Here is a 17,907-nt window from a genome sequence, read left to right as displayed (position 1 = left end):
GGAAGTGGCAAGAAATATTCAAAGTGCTGAATACCAAGAACCTACAACCAAGATTACCCAGCAAAGCTATCATTCAGAACTGAAGGTCAGATAAAGAGCTTCACAGATAAGGAAAAGCTAAAGGAGTTCATCACCACCAAACCAGTATTATATGAAATGCTGAAAGGTATCCTTTAAGAAGAGGAAGAAGAAGAAAAAGGTAAAGATACAAATCATGAACAACAAATACACATCTATCAACAAGTGAATCTAAAAATCAAGTGAAAAAATAATCTGATGAACAGAATAAACTGGTGATATAATAGAATCAGGGGCATAGAAAGGGAGTGGACTGACTATTCTCGGGGGGGGAAAGGGGATTGGGGGGTGCAGCAAGAGACTGGACAAAAATCGTACACCTATGGATGAGGATGGGGGCAGGCGGTAAGGGCAGCGGTTGGGGTGGGAACTGGGTAGAGGGGAGCTATGGGGGGAAAAAGAGGAACAACTGTAATAATCTGAACAATAAAGATTTAATTTAAAAAATAAATAAAGCATAGAGCATTCTGTCTTGTTTTTATTTTAAGCTAAGCATTCTGGAGTGTATCTAGAATACATCTAGAATCTGAAAACTTCTCACAACCTTTTGAACTGTTAACGTCTGGGTTGAAATTATCACTGTCTCTTGCCTTGATTATTTTTATTATGTTTATCTGATCTCCTTCCCACGTCCCTGGCTAGCCCTCAAACATTCCAGAATCCCCTATAACAACAGACACGTGTGCTTAGCATTAATCTTCTCCCCCTCCCCCGCCCCCAGATGGTGATGGTCATCCTGGCCTCAGTGTTGCGATAGCATGGGATACTGGTCTTGGTTTTTTTCATATTTAAAACCAAATTTTTAATTACTCATTTTGTTAAATGTAAAGCCAACACACATCTATGTGTGAATACTGTCCAAGCACAAATCTGGCCAAAAAAAAGAAAATGTAGAGGTCCTTATGGTGGCCTGTAAGACCCTGTGAAATCTAGCTGTTTGCTGTCACTTTGACCTTGACTCCTAACCCTCTTGCTCATTTTGCTTCAGCCAGACTAGAGGTTGTGTGTGTGTGTGTTTTTACCCTGCAAATATTCATTCAGGGCCTAGGTTGTTCCAGGTATTTGGAATATAATTAGAACAAAACAAGAGAGAGTTCTTACCCTCTTGGAGCTTTCCTTAGCAGGAGGAGGCAGTTAATCTATCTATCTATATAAAAGCCCAGCAACCGAACAGTGGAATGATCAGAATGACCCATCAACCAGTCGCTATGACGTGCACAGACCGCCGGGGGCAGACACTCAACACAGGAGCTGCCCCCTGGTGGTCAGTGTGCTCCCACAGTGGGAGCACCACTTGGCTTACTGGGATGAGCGGTGCTCCCACAGCGGGCTGATCCCCGCAGGCCATGCCCCCACCAGTGCACGAATCTGTGCACTGGGCCTCTTAAAAAATAAATATGGAAAGTGTTAAGTGGTGTTAAAGCAGGGTAAGTATTCAGATATTTGTTTAATATTGTATATAAGAGGTATATGAAACTTAAATTTACTTATAAGAGTTTACAGTTTAATGAAGAGCTGGAGTACACATACCAGTACACAATGGAGCTCTCATTATTATTATTATTTAGATGAATTGAAGCTTTTCATTTGACATTGTTCCCATATTTGCTAATTTTATTTCTATAAATGGAATCCTGTCATTGATTACTTCTTTATTCCATTTCAATCTGCTTTTGCCCAGGACTTCAGAAATTACCAGTATACATTGCCAATAGTTCAAGGTTTGGTGGTTGATATGGAAGTTCGGAAAACCAGCATCAAAATTCCCAGCAACAGATACAATGAGGTAAGATTTATCATGAAGCCCTGACCAGTTTGGCTCAGTGGATAGAGCGTCGGCCTGCGGACTAAAGGGTCCCAGGTTCGATTCCAGTCAAGGGCATGTACCTTGGTTGTGGGCACATCCCCAGTAGGGGGTGTGCAGGAGTCAGCTGAACGATGTTTCTCTCTCATTGATGTTTCTAACTCTCTATCCCTCTCCCTTCCTCTCTGTAAAAAATCAATAAAATATATATTTTTTAAAAAAAGATTTATCATGAAGGTGTATTTTTCATAGTTCAATGAAGTTGAAAAATAGAGGATTATTTATAAAGTTTATTTTTAATTAATTGACAGTGAAATCAGTTCATAATATCGTATGAGCTAGACCCGTGGTTGGCAAACTGCGGCTCGTGAGCCACATGCGGCTCTTTGGCCTGTTGAGTGTGGCTCTTCCTAAGCCTTAGGAGTACCCTAATTAAGTTAATAACAATGTACCTACCTATATAGTTTAAGTTTAAAAAATTTGGCTCTCAAAAGAAATTTCAGTCGTTGTACTGTTGCTATTTGGCTCTGTTGACTAATGAGTTTTCCGACTACTGTCCTCTAGATCAATAATGGGGAAATTTATAATTAGCAAGATATTAAATTTGTGATTTATTTAGTCATTGGTTGTGCTTTTGACCTTTGGATGTTGTGATAATCAGTGATAGATTTGCATTCTGATCAATATATAAAATAAACTTTATAATATTCATGGTGGAATCTCTTCATTTTTCCTTTACTGTCAGAACATGTTATTTTTGACTGTCCTTAATGTTTAAGCACAGGTCACTTTAAGTCCTGAAATGACATTTAAGTAAGGTTCCAGAAGCAAATGGTTGCATCTTAAATTAAGCTGTATTTTGTAACTAAAATGAAATTGTGCATACTATATACATATTAACAGTTGCATAAACCTTTATCTATTTGTCATGTGAAATCTTTCTTGAATTTAAAATTTTCTTAAAATAATTTCTGAAATGTCTAGTAGTAAACATTGTGGTTTAAAATAAGTGTTATTTTAAAACTTAGCTTGATATTATAATGGTTAAAATGTGTTATTTCTTTAAACTTGTGTTATTAGGCAGGGTGGTAACTCCCTGATTACTTCTTTCACTACTTCTTGGTATGAAATAATTTCCTCCTTCTCTCTCTTTTTTTTTCTTTCTTCCTTCTTTATTCAAACTTCTATTTACTTACTCATTTGTACATTCAGTAAACATTGTGTACTTGTTATGCACTTAGAATCACACAAATGTTTTACTGGACTTAGAAGCTCAGGGCTCCGCATTGCTATGTGTGAGAGTGACCTATGTTAAGAAAGCCTTTACCCATGGTTTTCTCTGTGATGGCTTTTTTCAGGAGAATGGAAAATAGTAGCTAGTGTATGCGTAATTTTTTTTCTGGGATACGATCAGCAGTTTTTAGCTTTTAGCCCTACCTGGAAATAAATATCAAGCATTAATATACTAGACTAGGTAGAGGCAAATCTTCAAAGTGAACTATAAAGAGAGTATGCTTTGAAAACTTGTTTTATTTCTCATATTTGAAATTTTATTATTTGATTCATAAACATTGATTAAGCATATTCTTTGTTACGAAATACAAAGATGAGTAAGAACATTTTGCTTGCCTTGTGGGAGCTTACTGTTCAGAAGTAAAATGATCAGAGGTCATCCCCAAACCGCTAACATAGTATATTACTATCCGTGGTGTTTGCAAGATGGTGCTTTGTGTTGGGAATTGGGTCTGCTTAATATATCTGCGAAAGCTATGAGGCTCCCATAGTTATTTCAGTATTGACTGATGACATTCATGACAACAGCTGTCATTCATATTATTTGTCTTTATCTGAATTCTGTCTTCTGGATTTATGGTTGTGCAGTTTCAGAAATCTTTGTTCAAAAATAGTTAACTGCATTTCTTATCATTTATTACATTTCATTTTCAATGAAGTTCACCAATTTATTATCACTTATTTTTCTTACCTGATTTAGCAGACTGACTTCTCTTCTAATTTAGTTTTTGTTTCAATTCAACATAATTGCATCTCTCACAGTCTTGGAGAATTGAACTGTGTTGTATCTAATAAATCTTCACTTCATATTTGAAAAAGCATATTTCATTATATACATTATTTCTTTAATCAACCACAACATTCTACTTTTCCTCTCATTCATTTTTTCATTTATACCCATAGTCTTTCTTATTACTTCCTAAACTATGTTCCTTTTTTTGCTTTATAGCCCTTGCACAAGCTATTTTATTGATACACACTTCCCCTCCTCTTCACCTGCCTAACGCTCACTCACTTTTTAAAATTTTTATTTTTGTTAACCCTCACCCGAGGATAAATATCCATTGAGTTTTTAGAGAGTGTGAAAGGGAGGGGGAGACACTGAGAGAGAAACATTGATGTGAAAGAGTCACATTGATTGGTTGCCTCCTGCATGCGCCCCAACTGGGGCCAGGGATTGAGCCTGCAATCAAAGTACGTGCCCTTGACCGGAATCCAACCCAGGACCCTTCAGTCCACAGGCCAGTGCTCTATCCACTGAGCCAAATCTTCCAGGGCTAATTTTTCAGGTGTCAGTTTCAATAACATTTTCTTAGATAGGCTTTTGTTTAACTGCCAACTGGGATAATCCTTGTTATAAGCATCCCTAGAATTCCACACATCCTGTATGCAATACTCACTACAGATGGCCCTAAAATCTGAGGAGTATTATATTTTCTGGATTTCAAGGAGTACATTTCTTTTCTCTTAGGAATACATTTCTTATTCTCTTTTCAAAAGAATAATAGGAGTTGGTGAAATATGCAAAATAGGGCATAGAAGTGGTATTTCATTGACTATTGGTTAGCTGTCCCTAGTGCTATATGTGGAAGACAATATTTAACCACAGGTATAAATTTGTGCCGAGCCAGCTCAGCCAGGTTTGGTGAGCCGTGAAGGATTGAGGGGGCCATGAAGGACTGAGAAAAGACAGACAAGAGAGAAAAGCTGGGTCTGGATGGGATGCTGTCCTCTCTGATGGAGAGCTAGCGACAGCGACACAGACTACAAGCCGTGTCTTTATTTTATAGCCAGATTCCATGAGGCAAAGTAAGGGCGTGTTCAAGATGTTTACAACATTCTCATGGGTTTCGAATCTACTCAGTTACATGCACCTGGACTCTATCAAGCCCACATTACTCAGGCACGTGGGGCCACGTGTTCGGACTATAGGTTCAAGCTTACAACTATAGCCTTTGGTTTTAATTGTGCTGGGACTTGCACATGGCTTTGCCATGAGAGGAGCTTGCCCTCTCATTAGTCCCAGGCTTGAACCTGTCTAAATGCTGTGGCCACTATCCACATAAATTAAAATAAAAGGGTCCCCAAGAAGGAGCCCTAGATGTTGTACCTCCACTAACTGCAACAGGAAGTCATGGCTGAACACTGCATGTTCAGAATAAGATTGTCCCATCTACCATGAACAGTGGCTCCAGAACACTGCTGCTAGCCAAATCCCTCCCAATCTCGCTGCCACTTTTGGTCTTGAAACCACCAGCTCTGATCTCAGATGGTCAAGAATCCATAAGAAGTCCTGGGCTCCTGAGGCATCCTTCATCTCTCACAATTGTAATATCTGTCTGTATTCATCTCCCTGAACCTCTCACTCATTTCAGAATACCCAAAGCTTAGTCCTTTTAAGTTCATTTGTCTCTGACCATTTCCTTGGTGATTTGTCCAGTCCTCTGGCCTTAAATACTGTCTCTCTGCTGATGTCTTCTAAGTGTCGTTCTCCAGCCTGAATCTCTCTCCTGTTTTGTAGACTTGAGTGCTCACTGCCCACTTGACAGCTCTATTTGAGTAGGCATCTCAAGCTTAGCAAGTTCAACTCTGACCTCTTACTCTTCCCTCAAAACCTGCTCTTGATGTAGCAGTCCCTAAGTCCATGGTCGGCAAACCGCGGCTCGCGAGCCACATGCGGCTCTTTGGCCCCTTGAGTGTGGCTCTTCCACAAAAAACCACGTGTGGGCGCGCACGTACAGCGCGATTGAAACTTTGTGGCCCATGCGCAGAAGTCGGTATTTTGTGGAAGAGCCACACTCAAGGGGCCAAAAGAGCCGCATGTGGCTCACGAGCCGCGGTTTGCCGACCACTGCCTTAAGTTAATGACAGTGCTGTTCTTTCAGTTACCAGGCCCAAAACTTTGGAGTCATCTGTCTTAATATTAAGATATCAAAAATACTTAAAGTGATCTACAGGTTAAATGCAAGCCCTATCAGAATTCCAATGGCTTTTTAAATTAAAATATATTTTAGCCCTAGCTGGTTTGGCTTAGTGGTCAGAGCATCAGACTTTGGACTTAAGGGTCCGGGTTTGATTCCAGTCAAGGGCACATGCCTGTGTTGTGGGCTTGATCCCCAGTAGGGGGCATGCAGGAGGCATCCAGTCAATGATTCTCTCTCATCATCGATGTTTCTACTCTCCCTCTCCCTTCCTCTCTGAAATCAATAAAAATATATTTTTAAAAAAAGAATTGAAAAGGGGTACTCATAACAAGGACATTTACACATGTGTTCACAATAGCACTATTCATGGTAGTAAACAAGTGGACATAGCCCAAAGGCCCATGGGTGGAAGGATAAATAAATTGTGTTATATATACATCTAACCTTTGAACAACACAGGTTTTAACTGGGGGGGGGGGGGTGGTCCTGTTTATATGTGCATTTTTAAATAAATATAGTCATTCCTCTGTATCCCCAAGCTTTGTATCTGAGGATTCAACTAACTGCAGATCCAAAACAGTATTTTCGATCTGTAATTGGTATCTGTGAATGTGGAGGTCCAACTGTCAGCATTGTTCTACTTGAGAACCCACAGATTTTGTTATTCACAGGGGTCCTGGAATCAATCCCTCATGGATACCAAGGGACTATACTTAATTTTCGTACAAGGGATCAGTAACCCCTCTGTTGTTCAAAGGTCAGCTGTATATATAATGAAATATTATTCAGCCATAAAAATAAATGAAGTACCGATACATGTTGCACCACGAAAGAGCTTCAAAAACTTTATTCTAAGTGAAAAAAGCCAGACGTAATGGTCACATACTGTAATGTTCCATGATGTGAACCATCCAGAATAAATGCGTGGAGACAGAGTGCAGATCGGTATTTGGAGGGGGAGTGAGGAGACACTGGTTCACGAGCGAGGGGCTGTACTGGTGATGGGAATGATTTGGAACTGGGTAAGGTGGTGGTTGCCCAACATTGTGAATTTATTAAATACCACTGAACTCAATTTAAAATGGTTAACTTTATGTCATGTAAATTTCACCTCAGTAATGTTCTTTTTAGTATATTGATACAGGAATATAAAAGGTATGCAAACACTCATCTGATATTTTTAACACTGTGGCAATGCAGTTTATAACATAAGAGGGGTAGGGGAGTAAAACAAAATACAAATTTTGGACTAGTTTTTCAAAAGATCAAAGCCATTTTAAAGGATTGGATCAGAAAGTTGGACAAATGGGATGGCATGGAAGAAAAAATGGGAAATAAAAACAAATTATTATTAGCTTCTTTCAACCAGAAGCCAGAGTTCAGCATCAAGATAATATAAGCTCAGTTTTGTTTATTAGACACAAAATGGTGGCCTGTGAATTTTTAGGTTAGCTTCAGAATTATTTAAAATATTTTGATAAGAACAAAGCAAAATTTTGGTAAATGACTCATTGAAGATGTCAAGCATAAATTAGTAAAACTAAGAAACAATGGAGTTTACATCTTTTAGAGGAAAGGCCTCACTCCTTAGTATGGATGTGGAAAAAGAAGGCAGATACATTTTAATATGGGACATTCTTTTGACTTAGAATTTCAGTATTTATATCTTCAGAGAACCCACTGAATGATAGAAACTGCTGAAGTTCGCTAAACTAATTTTAGTTGCTTGTGTTCAGTGCAGCAATAAAAGACAAAAGAATGCAAAATGTGTCATATGCCTAAGTTGTAATACGAATCACCTATAAACTATACAGGGAATTTTTGTATGTTGATTTTTGGGCTAACAGTGACTGATCTTTCACTCTGTTTTCATTATTTGGTAGCCCCTTTATCACTGTAATAAATAATAATACTCTGTTTTGTCTTTGAGAAGGTGAAGGAGTTGTGCCATATCTGACCCAAAAAAAAGCCCATTCTTGGCAGAGAAGAAAGCTAACCCTCTTTTTTGGTTGCAGGTGATGAAAGCCATGAACAAGTCTAATGAGCATGTCCTGGCAGGAGGTGCCTGCTTCAATGAGAAGGCAGACTCTCATCTCGTGTGTGTGCAGAATGATGATGGAAACTATCAGACCCAGGCCATCAGTATTCACAACCAGCCCAGGAAGGGTGAGTAATTGTGCTGATGGAGACGATGAGAATGGAAGATTGTACTGGACTTGGAGATTGGGTATCTCAGCCCCATCACATGTACTTTCTAGAAGTACAAACAACCTGATTAAGTTAACATTTCCAAGCTTATTTTCCAGGTTACATTGGCTCCCCAGTAGCCACACGCAGAGTTGCAAATGGCATCTCTGTTATTGAGGGGAACATTCAAAAATACTGCCTCAGGATATTGACAGGGCCAGCATTGCTATCTGAAGGGAGGAGACTAGGCCCCATGGTGAAAATATACTTAGATTTGGGGCTTGTTGAATGACCATACTCAAAGAATGTTAATTAGTAGGTCGACAGGAAGGAAGGTTTCTAGGTTCAGTGGCACTTGGATTGTGGTCTCATCACTTAGGAGATTGTTAGAAATGAAGAGTCCACTCCCCAGATCTGCTAAATCAGAATTTGCATTTTAACACAATCCCTATGCAATTCAAATACACATTAGAATTTAAGAATCACTGCTCAGTATGACATTTTCTCAAGTGTCTTATCAGGTTCTATGATTTTAAAATATATTCATATAAATAGATGAACGTTTTGCTTAATACATTAAGCTGAGAAATCCCGAGATAAATCAGCTTAAACAGATTTTTTACTACAGTTCTTTTTCAGAGGCTTTAAGGAGCAGTGTGTACTGTGATTTTCCAAAAGGCGGGTAGTGTGGAGCCCTTCCTAAATTTATTTGACCATAAGTCTCTTTCCCCTCAGTATATCTCCTAAAACTAGCTTTCTTTAGTATGCTTTATGAAACACTTCTCTAGAAGACATACTGTAAGTCACTTTCTTTAATATATATTTAAAATCAGTTATTTAGTTAGTAAAGGTATAAAAGGTATGTAGCACATATATATTCAAATGCCATATCCAAAATAAGGTAGGTGATAAGTCCACAGAGCTCCCTACTAGTCAAATCTTACTTAGAATATTTAATAAGTTCTGGAGATCTTTAATGCAATTGATGATGTCCATTGGTAAAACTGGATGATCTTCAGAGGATGATTCAGGGCATGTGAGAAATCTGGAAACTAGGTCAAAGGAAGACATCCTGACTGAAGTATAAATGTTTTACCTGAAAAAGTACAAATAGCTATCTCTATTTTTAAGGTTTTCTGTTATGTGGAAATAAGATTCAACTTTTTTTGAATAGCTACAAAAGGCCAAAACCAGCACCATTGGGTGAAAGTAACAAGGATCTAGATTTAGGCTCAATTTGAGAGCACTCTCTATAACTGAGAGTTACCCAGGAGTAGAATGGACTGCCGTGCGCTGTTGTGGGCTCCTTGTCAGTAGGAGCCTCATCAAAGCCTGGCTGACCTACCTATTAGAAATACTGGGGGCCAGTGGGTAGGGAGCTGGAACAGCTCAGTCCAATTTAAGATGTGGAGATATAGAGTGTAGAGAAGTTTTCATGAACCTAAATGTATTAAATATCTATTCGTTTATGAAGAGTCAGTGGTATCAGGTGTTTGTCTTTCAAATAGGTGCTTGTGTTTTTAATAGCTCCACTTCGTAAATAAAATAGTTGGCAACCATATGTCAATATTTAAAATATATTTGACCTAAAAAACACACACCTGGAAATCAGTGACTTTAGATCAGGGGTCAGAAGACTTTTTCTGTATATTTTAGGCTTTGCAGGCCTGTAGTCTTTTTTGTCACAGAACTACTCAGCTCTGTGACATCATGTTTCAAAAACTGCCATAGACAATGTGTATATGAATGGACATGGCTGTGTTCCAATATAATTTTATTTAGAAAAACAGGCTTCAGTCCAAGCCCAGGACTTGACCACTAAGATTTCTCTGCCTGTAAAATTCTTTGATTCTTGATTGTAGGAAGAACAACAACAAAAAATGGGAGCGTGTATCTTTTTTTATTTTTTTAATATATTTTTATTGATTTCAGAGAGGAAGGGAGAGGGAGAGAAAGATAGAAACATCAGTGATGAGAGAGAATCACTGGTTGGCTGCCTCCTGCACACCCTACACTAGGGATCGAGCCTGTAACCCAGGCTTGTGCCCTGATGGGGAATCAAACCAGGACCTCCTGGTTCATAGGTCGATGCTCAACCACTGAGCCACGCTGGCTGGGTGGGAGCGTGTATCTTAAAACCTCATTCGCTGCCTATCACAAGCATCAGGATTATTGGTTACTTGTGTATTATGGTGTACAGAGTTGTTGTTTCTTGTCTTCTGGATGATGATGGTTGGATTCCCAATGACTAAATATTGTATTATTGTTCTCAGTCTCTCAATCTCAGGGTCTGTCTTCATCAAACTATTTCTTTTGTTGTTTTAGTGACTGGTGCCAGTTTCTTTGTGTTCAGTGGCGCTCTGAAATCCTCTTCAGGCTATCTTGCCAAGTCCAGTATTGTGGAAGGTAAAGAATGAGTTACTTACTGCACATACAGTAGTTCAGTCCTATTTGTACAACTGAAAAGCAAAGGATACTAAAGGAAGCTTTGACATTTTTGCCATAGAGTTCTGGACTCATTATTTATTCCATAGCATCTCACTCTTCAGCTACTTAAAACTGTCATATAGTGGTTAGTTCTCCAAAGAAGGAAGTAAGTGATAGAGATACTGTGGGATGGTGCTCTTAGAACTACCCTGCACAGAAGGGGGTAGTAATTGGGGGGTGGGAGGGAATAAACGTGTGTGGAATGGCACTAATTATTTAAGAGATGGCCTTTCAGAGCTTTGGGATAAGGTACCCAAGGGGACATAGTCTAAGTTTAAATATATCATTGGGCGCGAATCTGTGAACATGTGGATATTACCCATACAAATGTCGCAGTCATCATTTGGGATAAGGAGAAACTCTTCCTTGTGTCTAAAGTGAAATCAACAGGCAAGTGTTTTAAACAGAACGTATCTCGGCACTCGCTCCTCATAGCACTTTCAGTGAGGAAGAGCTCAGCTCAAAGCACAACACCTGCTTGTGTCTGTCTGCTGTAGAGAGCAGAGCAGAGTTTCACATTTAACGTAGAGGGGTTTGCTAGGTTCCAGATCCACTTTTCACTGCCTCTCTCCCTGGCTTTTCATTGTTTTCATCGGTATTATCTGGTGCTGATCCTCAGATGGCGTCATGGTCCAGATCACTGCAGAGAACATGGATGCCTTGAGGCAGGCGCTGCGAGAGATGAAGGACTTCACCATCACCTGTGGCAAGGCGGACTCCGAGGACCCCCAGGAGCACATCCACATCCAATGGGTGGATGACGACAAGAACGTCAACAAGGGGTAAAGGCAGCAAACTCCCCCCTGAGGCATGTAGTTACGGCTGGGCTCTGGGTCTGTCTGCACTGATGTGTTACAGCTTCACTGGGAGCCCTGCCTGAGAGGCTGCCTTTAAACTTCTGGTTTCTTGGCTTCATTTCTGAAGGGGTTTCTGTGCATATTTTTGAAGGGAGGAAACTGACTGTTTTACAAAACAATTTCTCTAAAGTTATTGAGATAATAGTAATACCTAAGCCTTGTATGGTTTGCAAAGCACTTTTACTAACATTGTTTAATCGGATAGAACTAGTGTTAGTAGTATTCCAGAGGAGTAAACAAGCACCACAAGGCTAACCACCTCCACAAAGCAAGGGAGTGGCAGGCGGGACGGCCTCCCTGGGCTGCAGATGCTGTCCTCTTTCCCAGTCAGGGCAGCTCTTGTTCTGAAGGTTCAGGCCCAGACCCTGGAGCCGCCTGTATCTCATGCCCTGTACCTCATCTAACAGTAAATGCTGTTCGCTGTACTTCAAAGGACATATAGACTCTTATTACTGCTTCTTCCTACCTCCACTGCCATCATCCCAGTTCAGGCCACCATTGTTTGGTCTGCATTATTGCAGTAGCCTCCTAATTGGTTTCTTTGTTTCTAGTCTTGGCCTGTTCCTTCTTCCCAGCCTAATCTGTTTCCAATTCTACAGTGTTGCTCCTCTGCTCAAAACCCACCACTGACTTCCATTCAGGGTCAAAATCAAAGTCTTTGCAACCTCTAAGGCCTTACACAATCTGCGTCCCCCACCCCACTCTTACTTCTCAAGCAACACCTGCCTTCTTGTGGGGACATGTCAACTAGACTTCTGTCCTGGCACGTGCTGTTCTCTCAGCTTATGTTTTGCCCCTGGGTAGCCACCTGAGTCACTCCCTCACTGCCTTCAGAAGCCCTTCTGTGGCCAACCTGTGTAAGTAATAACCGTCGTACACATTCTTCCCTCCCACCCCCCAATTCCTGTCCCCTATCTGTGCAGAATAGTTCTAAGAGCACTTATAAGTTTCTAACAGACAAAAATTTTTACTTACTATATTGTTCCTGGGATGTAAGCTCCATGAGGACAGGGACTTTTGTCTGTTTTATTTACTGCTACCAGTATATTACCAGCACCCAAAGCACTGTCTGGTACCTAGCAGTTACTTTAAACATTGATTGAATAAATGAATATATTATACCTCATTGTATTAAGCTTTCTCCCATCCATCCTCTATCCATCTACCCATCCATCCTATAGGCAATAATAATTCCACGTGCGGAGATACAAAAATGAATTACATGTGGTTCCAGCTGATAAGTGGCTCAGTCTCGTTTTGAAATAGTTATAAGTGCATCAAAGTATGGAAAATGCTCATAGAAAACACTGTAGGATGCAGTGAAGATTAAAGAAAAGGAGAGTGGAAGCTTGGCAGAGGTGATAGGGCAGTATTCAAGAACGACTCCATAGAGAAATGGCTGTTGCTTTAGCTGAATCTGGTAAGATGAGTGGGAATTGGCCACATAGCTCTGGGAGAGGAGACATTCCAGTCTGAGGGAATAGCAGACCCAAGGTAGGTAGAGGGCGTTTACAACACGGCACAAAGACTTGCTGAACAAAAAGAAGCAATTTTTAAAGCATTGAGTACATTTGACTGTTTTACAAATAACCCTTTATCTTCCCGTACTTCACTGGCAAATTTAATTTCAAATTCAGTTTGTTTAATTCTCCATTACAGTTGGAAATGAACATGATTATTAGGACCAAAAAATTGATCATCTGAAAATCTGATGCCATAACATATTGCTGACTAAAAACAAGCAGGCGGCTTCTTTCTACAACAAGTGCCATTGGCAGCATCTTAGGAAACAGGACAAGAACTAGTCACGGAAGACTGGAACTCAGGAGTTTAGTTTGTAGTGTACAAATGGAACATTTTCCAGCTTGTACTTCTGTCTGCATATCCTCTCTTAAAAAAGTACTCATCAACTAAGAGTGTTCTTTCTGATGAATTAGCAATTAAACTTAACATTGTTTAAATAATTTTAATTCAAGTGAATGATGTGAATCCCTGATATTGAAATTTAAGTTAAATTTCATCTTACATACGTAGAGATTGGAAAACATAAACAGGTTTCAGAATTGTTAGGAAGAGTTTGGAATCTTTGTGATTCCATTGTTAATCCTTATCACCAATGAGTGTGCATCTCCAGTTATTTATACTTGTTATATTTTGGAGAGGAAATGTCTAAAAAGTGGGCCTTTCTATTCAGGAATCTAGGAATGATAATTTAGCACTAAAGGGAATTTGTTGTGATAAATAAAACAGATACTTGTTCACCAGTTCACATCAGCACTGTCATAATGAATATACTCGGTTAAATAATTCTTTTCATCAACAAACATTTATTAAACTCCTACGTTCCAAGTAATGTGTCCGAACTGAGAATATAGCACACAAAGGTAAGTATATCATATTCCTCCCTTTCAGAAGTTCATTTGTAAGACGGATACACAAAATGTGTGGTGAGTATAACATGATGGGTGTCATTATAGTCAGGAGCAGAGTACTGTGACAGCAGAGGGGAGAGCAAGATTGAGGGACAGGGCGGCTGTGCAGTCACTGAAGGAAGGAATGCTGCAAGGAGAGAGCAGGTTTGAGTAAACAGTTCTTCATATTAAAATAACCAGCTCCTGGAATCATGAGTCCTTCTTTGTATGTGTGTTCTTTGAATTATTTTAGTGAGCCCTTTGCATGAGCACTCTGTTCATACATGTTTGTGTAGTGGCTTCTTGCTGTGATATGTTGATCAGATGTGTTTGGCAAGGTGCCCAATATAATTAGTTGCAAGATTTGATAAGAGAAGTGGCTCTTCTGACTTCAGAGCTGCTTCCATCTCTCTTCTTTGCCTCTATTTTAGTGTCATAAGTCCTATAGATGGGAAGTTAATGGAGTCTATAACAAGTGTGAAGATATTCCATGGATCAGAGTATAAGGCAAATGGAAAAGTCATCAGATGGACAGAGGTAAGGAGATAAAACTTGACATTCTTGACCCGCGTTGAGCACAACTTTTAATAGGTCCAGAGATACATTCTGGTCTGATTCTGGAGGATAATAAAAAAGTCTGTCTGTCTACTATACCGCAGTTCCCTCTGGTCTGTCTGAGCTCACCGGCAAGAAATGCCACCAAGTGCAGGCCGCAGCACTGATGTCTGCTGCTGCCTGTGCACAGCTGTTAGGGCAGCGGTTCTCAACTTGTGGGTCGCGACCCCTTTGGGAGTCTAACGACCCTTTCACAGGGGTCGCCTAAGACAGTGGTCGGCAAACCGTGGCTTGTGAGCCACATGCGGCTCTTTGGCCCCTTGAGTGTGGCTTTTTCACAAAATACCACGTGTGGGTGTGCACGTACAGTGCGATTGAAACTTCGTGGCCCATGCGCAGAAGTCGGTTTTCGGCCTGGGTGAGTCTGTTTTGAAGAAGTGGCGTTAGAAGAAGTGGGGGGTGTCGGTTGGTCAGGCGACAGAAGACGTGGTGCAGGCGGCCTCGGGATATGCAGCGCTGGGGAGGCGCACGCGATTCACGCACGAGTTGAGTGAGCCAGTCAGTCAGCAGTCTCATGTGCAGTGGTTAGTGCTAGTCGCGTCCGCAAATCGCGCGCGGGTGACAAAAATACCTACTTGAAGCATAAAGTTACCTGTATTTTTCCAACCAGCTACAAATCCTACAGGTATTTTTGTCATCAGTTTAAGAATTGTAATTATTTTGTGTTGGTGGCTTTATTATTATTTTAGCAAAGGCCAGCTTAGGAGTACCCTAATTAAATTAATAACAATGTACCTACCTATATAGTAAGTTTAAAAAATTTGGCTCTCAAAAGAAATTTCAGTCGTTGTACTGTTGATATTTGGCTCTGTTGACTAATGAGTTTGCTGACCACTGGCCTAAGACCATTGGAAAACACATATATAATTACATATTGTTTACAGTAGCAAAATTACAGTTATGAATTAGCAGTGAAAATAATTTTATGGTTGGGGGTCACCACCACACGAGGAACTGTATTAAAGGGTCATGGCATTAGGAAGGTTGAGAACCACTGTATTAGGGATTTGTTTGCACTGGAATTCACGAAGGCTACATCTCTGAATGGTACATACCATCTTCGCTGTATGATTTAGAAAGCTGGGCTAGTTATGCTGCACTCCCAGTTAAATTATCTTAGATAACATGGTTTTTAAGAATTGACTCATTTCATCAGTAGAAAACTAGTGTGTCAACTATAATTAAAAAAAGAACAAAAGAAAACTAAAGTTTTGGAGACTGAGTAGCTTGTCCAAGCTTACATGGCAAATAAGTAATATCAAAGTCCTGATTCAAACCCTGATCTGGACAACTCCTAAGCTCTTTCCCACTGTATTGCTCCTTAACTCGAAAGTTGTACTAGAGGCTAACCTGGAGCAAGAGGAGCAGGGCAGAGACCCTGTGTGTGTACATCTCAGACAAATCAGAAAGTTTATTCTCTGAGAATAAACAGGTGGGTCCTAGGTCTCCCAATTTGTTTTGAATCTTATTTATACTTATCTATAAAATACACTGTTAAGTTAAAGATCTCTAAGATTCCTTGCAACTTTAGAAGTAATTTTTTAAAAGTTCTGTGACTTCTAGCTTTTCTGTGTTACACACAAGGTAACTGAGGCAGGAGAGGTTAAGTGCCCTACCCAAGTTCACGTAGCTGGTTCCTGAGAGCAGAGAGTCTAGTTCTGCAGTTCTTGAGCTGTTGCTCCAAGTGATGTCCTTCATACCAGGCCCAGTGTTTTCATACACAGTTCAGTGGTCTTAGCTGCTTGCTTTATGACTATTCCTTTGACATATTTTGAGCAGTTCAGACACTGGAATATAAAAAACTCTATTGCTTATAAAATAGTTTGACCTCCGTTCCCTCCTTTTTGCTCCCTAGTAACCCAGTGAGGCACGGTGGCGACCCATTAATTTGCATAATGAGAAAGGCTCTGAAAGGCTGTGAGACTGACCTGCCTGATGCTAGTTACTGAGCAGAGGCCAGGGCCTCCTGACTCCGACTCCAGAGCATTTCCCTCATTCCATGCTGGCACTCTCACCTGTGCATGTGTCGCGGAACTTCAGAGCTGACTCCTTGTTAGTATTCTTAGTATAAGCTGCTTATTGAGCACTGAGCTCGGGGTTGGTATATATAAGCATATTTTGCTTATATATCATTTTTTATAGTAACTAGAGAAGACAGGTGCTTTCCATTTTATAAATCCAGATTGGGCATTCAGAAGCCAAAGGACTTGTTCATCACCTTCCTCTATGCGACTAGGACTCAGGTCTCTCAGTTCCAAATTTGCTATGTTCTCCCTATTCCCAGTGTGTGCACACTGGCATAGCTCTGACCTCAGCAAAGGCGGAGCTATATGTTGGGGAAAGCTCTGTGATAAGAGACAGAAGACCTGGATTCTGGGCTTACCCCATCTCTGTCTCTAAATCCTTATGTACACTTGGGTGAATCACCTCCCTTCTATAAGTAATCTGTAACATGAAGGGTTCGGGTCAAGCTATAGGAGCCATTCTCTTAGATTCTAAGATCAGTTCCTAAGAAAATCGTCCACATACAGGAATTACCTTTTAGACGTGCACAATGCAAAATGTAAGCCTTTTTTGAGTAGATTGTACCAGGATGACCCTGACTATGGCTTCCAGGGAAATAGGCAGGTTGCTGCTACCATTTTGTAGATGCAGAGACTTGAGATTCTTGGATGTAAGATGTTAGTGTCCCCCTTTTGTCCCAGGGACTTTGAGGTACCCTGTCAGGTCTTTTGCACATCTCTGTGGGTCAGGGTGCTCATGCACAGTGAGCTGATACACTTGTTTCTTCCCAGTCTCCTGGGCACAAGGTTAAGTCTCTTATGTTCGGGCAACAGGTGTTTTTCCTAGAAAATGATGACCAGCACAGTTGCCTGAGTGATCCAGCAGATCATAGCCGGCTGACCGAGCACATAGCCAAGGCTTTTTGCCTTGCTCTCTGTCCCCACCTGAAGCTCCTGAAGGAAGATGGAATGACTAAGCTGGGACTTCGTGTGACACTGGACTCAGATCAGGTAAGAGATTCTGAGGCAGCCTCTGAAGCTGGCCTTGGAAGTTGGTCAGTTTCTGTTTTCCGACATGTGAGTTTCCCTGCATCAACTCAGCCTGTCTTTGGACCCTGGGTCTGACCAGATATAGCACTTTGGCTTTCCCTCTGTTTTTTTAAAAAAATATTTTATTTTTTTTTTTGCAGAGAGGAAGGGAGAGGGATAGTTAGAAACTTCGATCAGCTGCCTCCTGCACACCCCCCA

General features: G+C 40.5%; 1 protein-coding gene across 1 annotated transcript in view; it reads left to right on the top strand.

Annotated features, from left to right (window-relative positions):
- ZFYVE9 (zinc finger FYVE-type containing 9) overlaps nt 1-17,907 on the top strand; it is a 127,540-nt gene that overhangs the window by 104,653 nt on the left and 4,980 nt on the right. The window contains exons 13-18 of the mRNA XM_081087119.1: nt 1,760-1,864; nt 8,115-8,265; nt 10,612-10,692; nt 11,393-11,555; nt 14,473-14,578; nt 17,494-17,670. Of these exons, the coding sequence (XP_080943245.1) occupies nt 1,760-1,864; nt 8,115-8,265; nt 10,612-10,692; nt 11,393-11,555; nt 14,473-14,578; nt 17,494-17,670 (783 nt within the window). The remainder of the gene's footprint in view (nt 1-1,759; nt 1,865-8,114; nt 8,266-10,611; nt 10,693-11,392; nt 11,556-14,472; nt 14,579-17,493; nt 17,671-17,907) is intronic.

This window comes from Myotis nattereri (assembly GCF_964212035.1).
Source record: "Myotis nattereri genome assembly, chromosome: 3".
Taxonomy (NCBI): Eukaryota; Metazoa; Chordata; class Mammalia; order Chiroptera; family Vespertilionidae; genus Myotis; species Myotis nattereri.
Note: the sequence above shows the minus strand (reverse complement) of the source record. Positions and strands in the feature narration are given on the sequence as shown.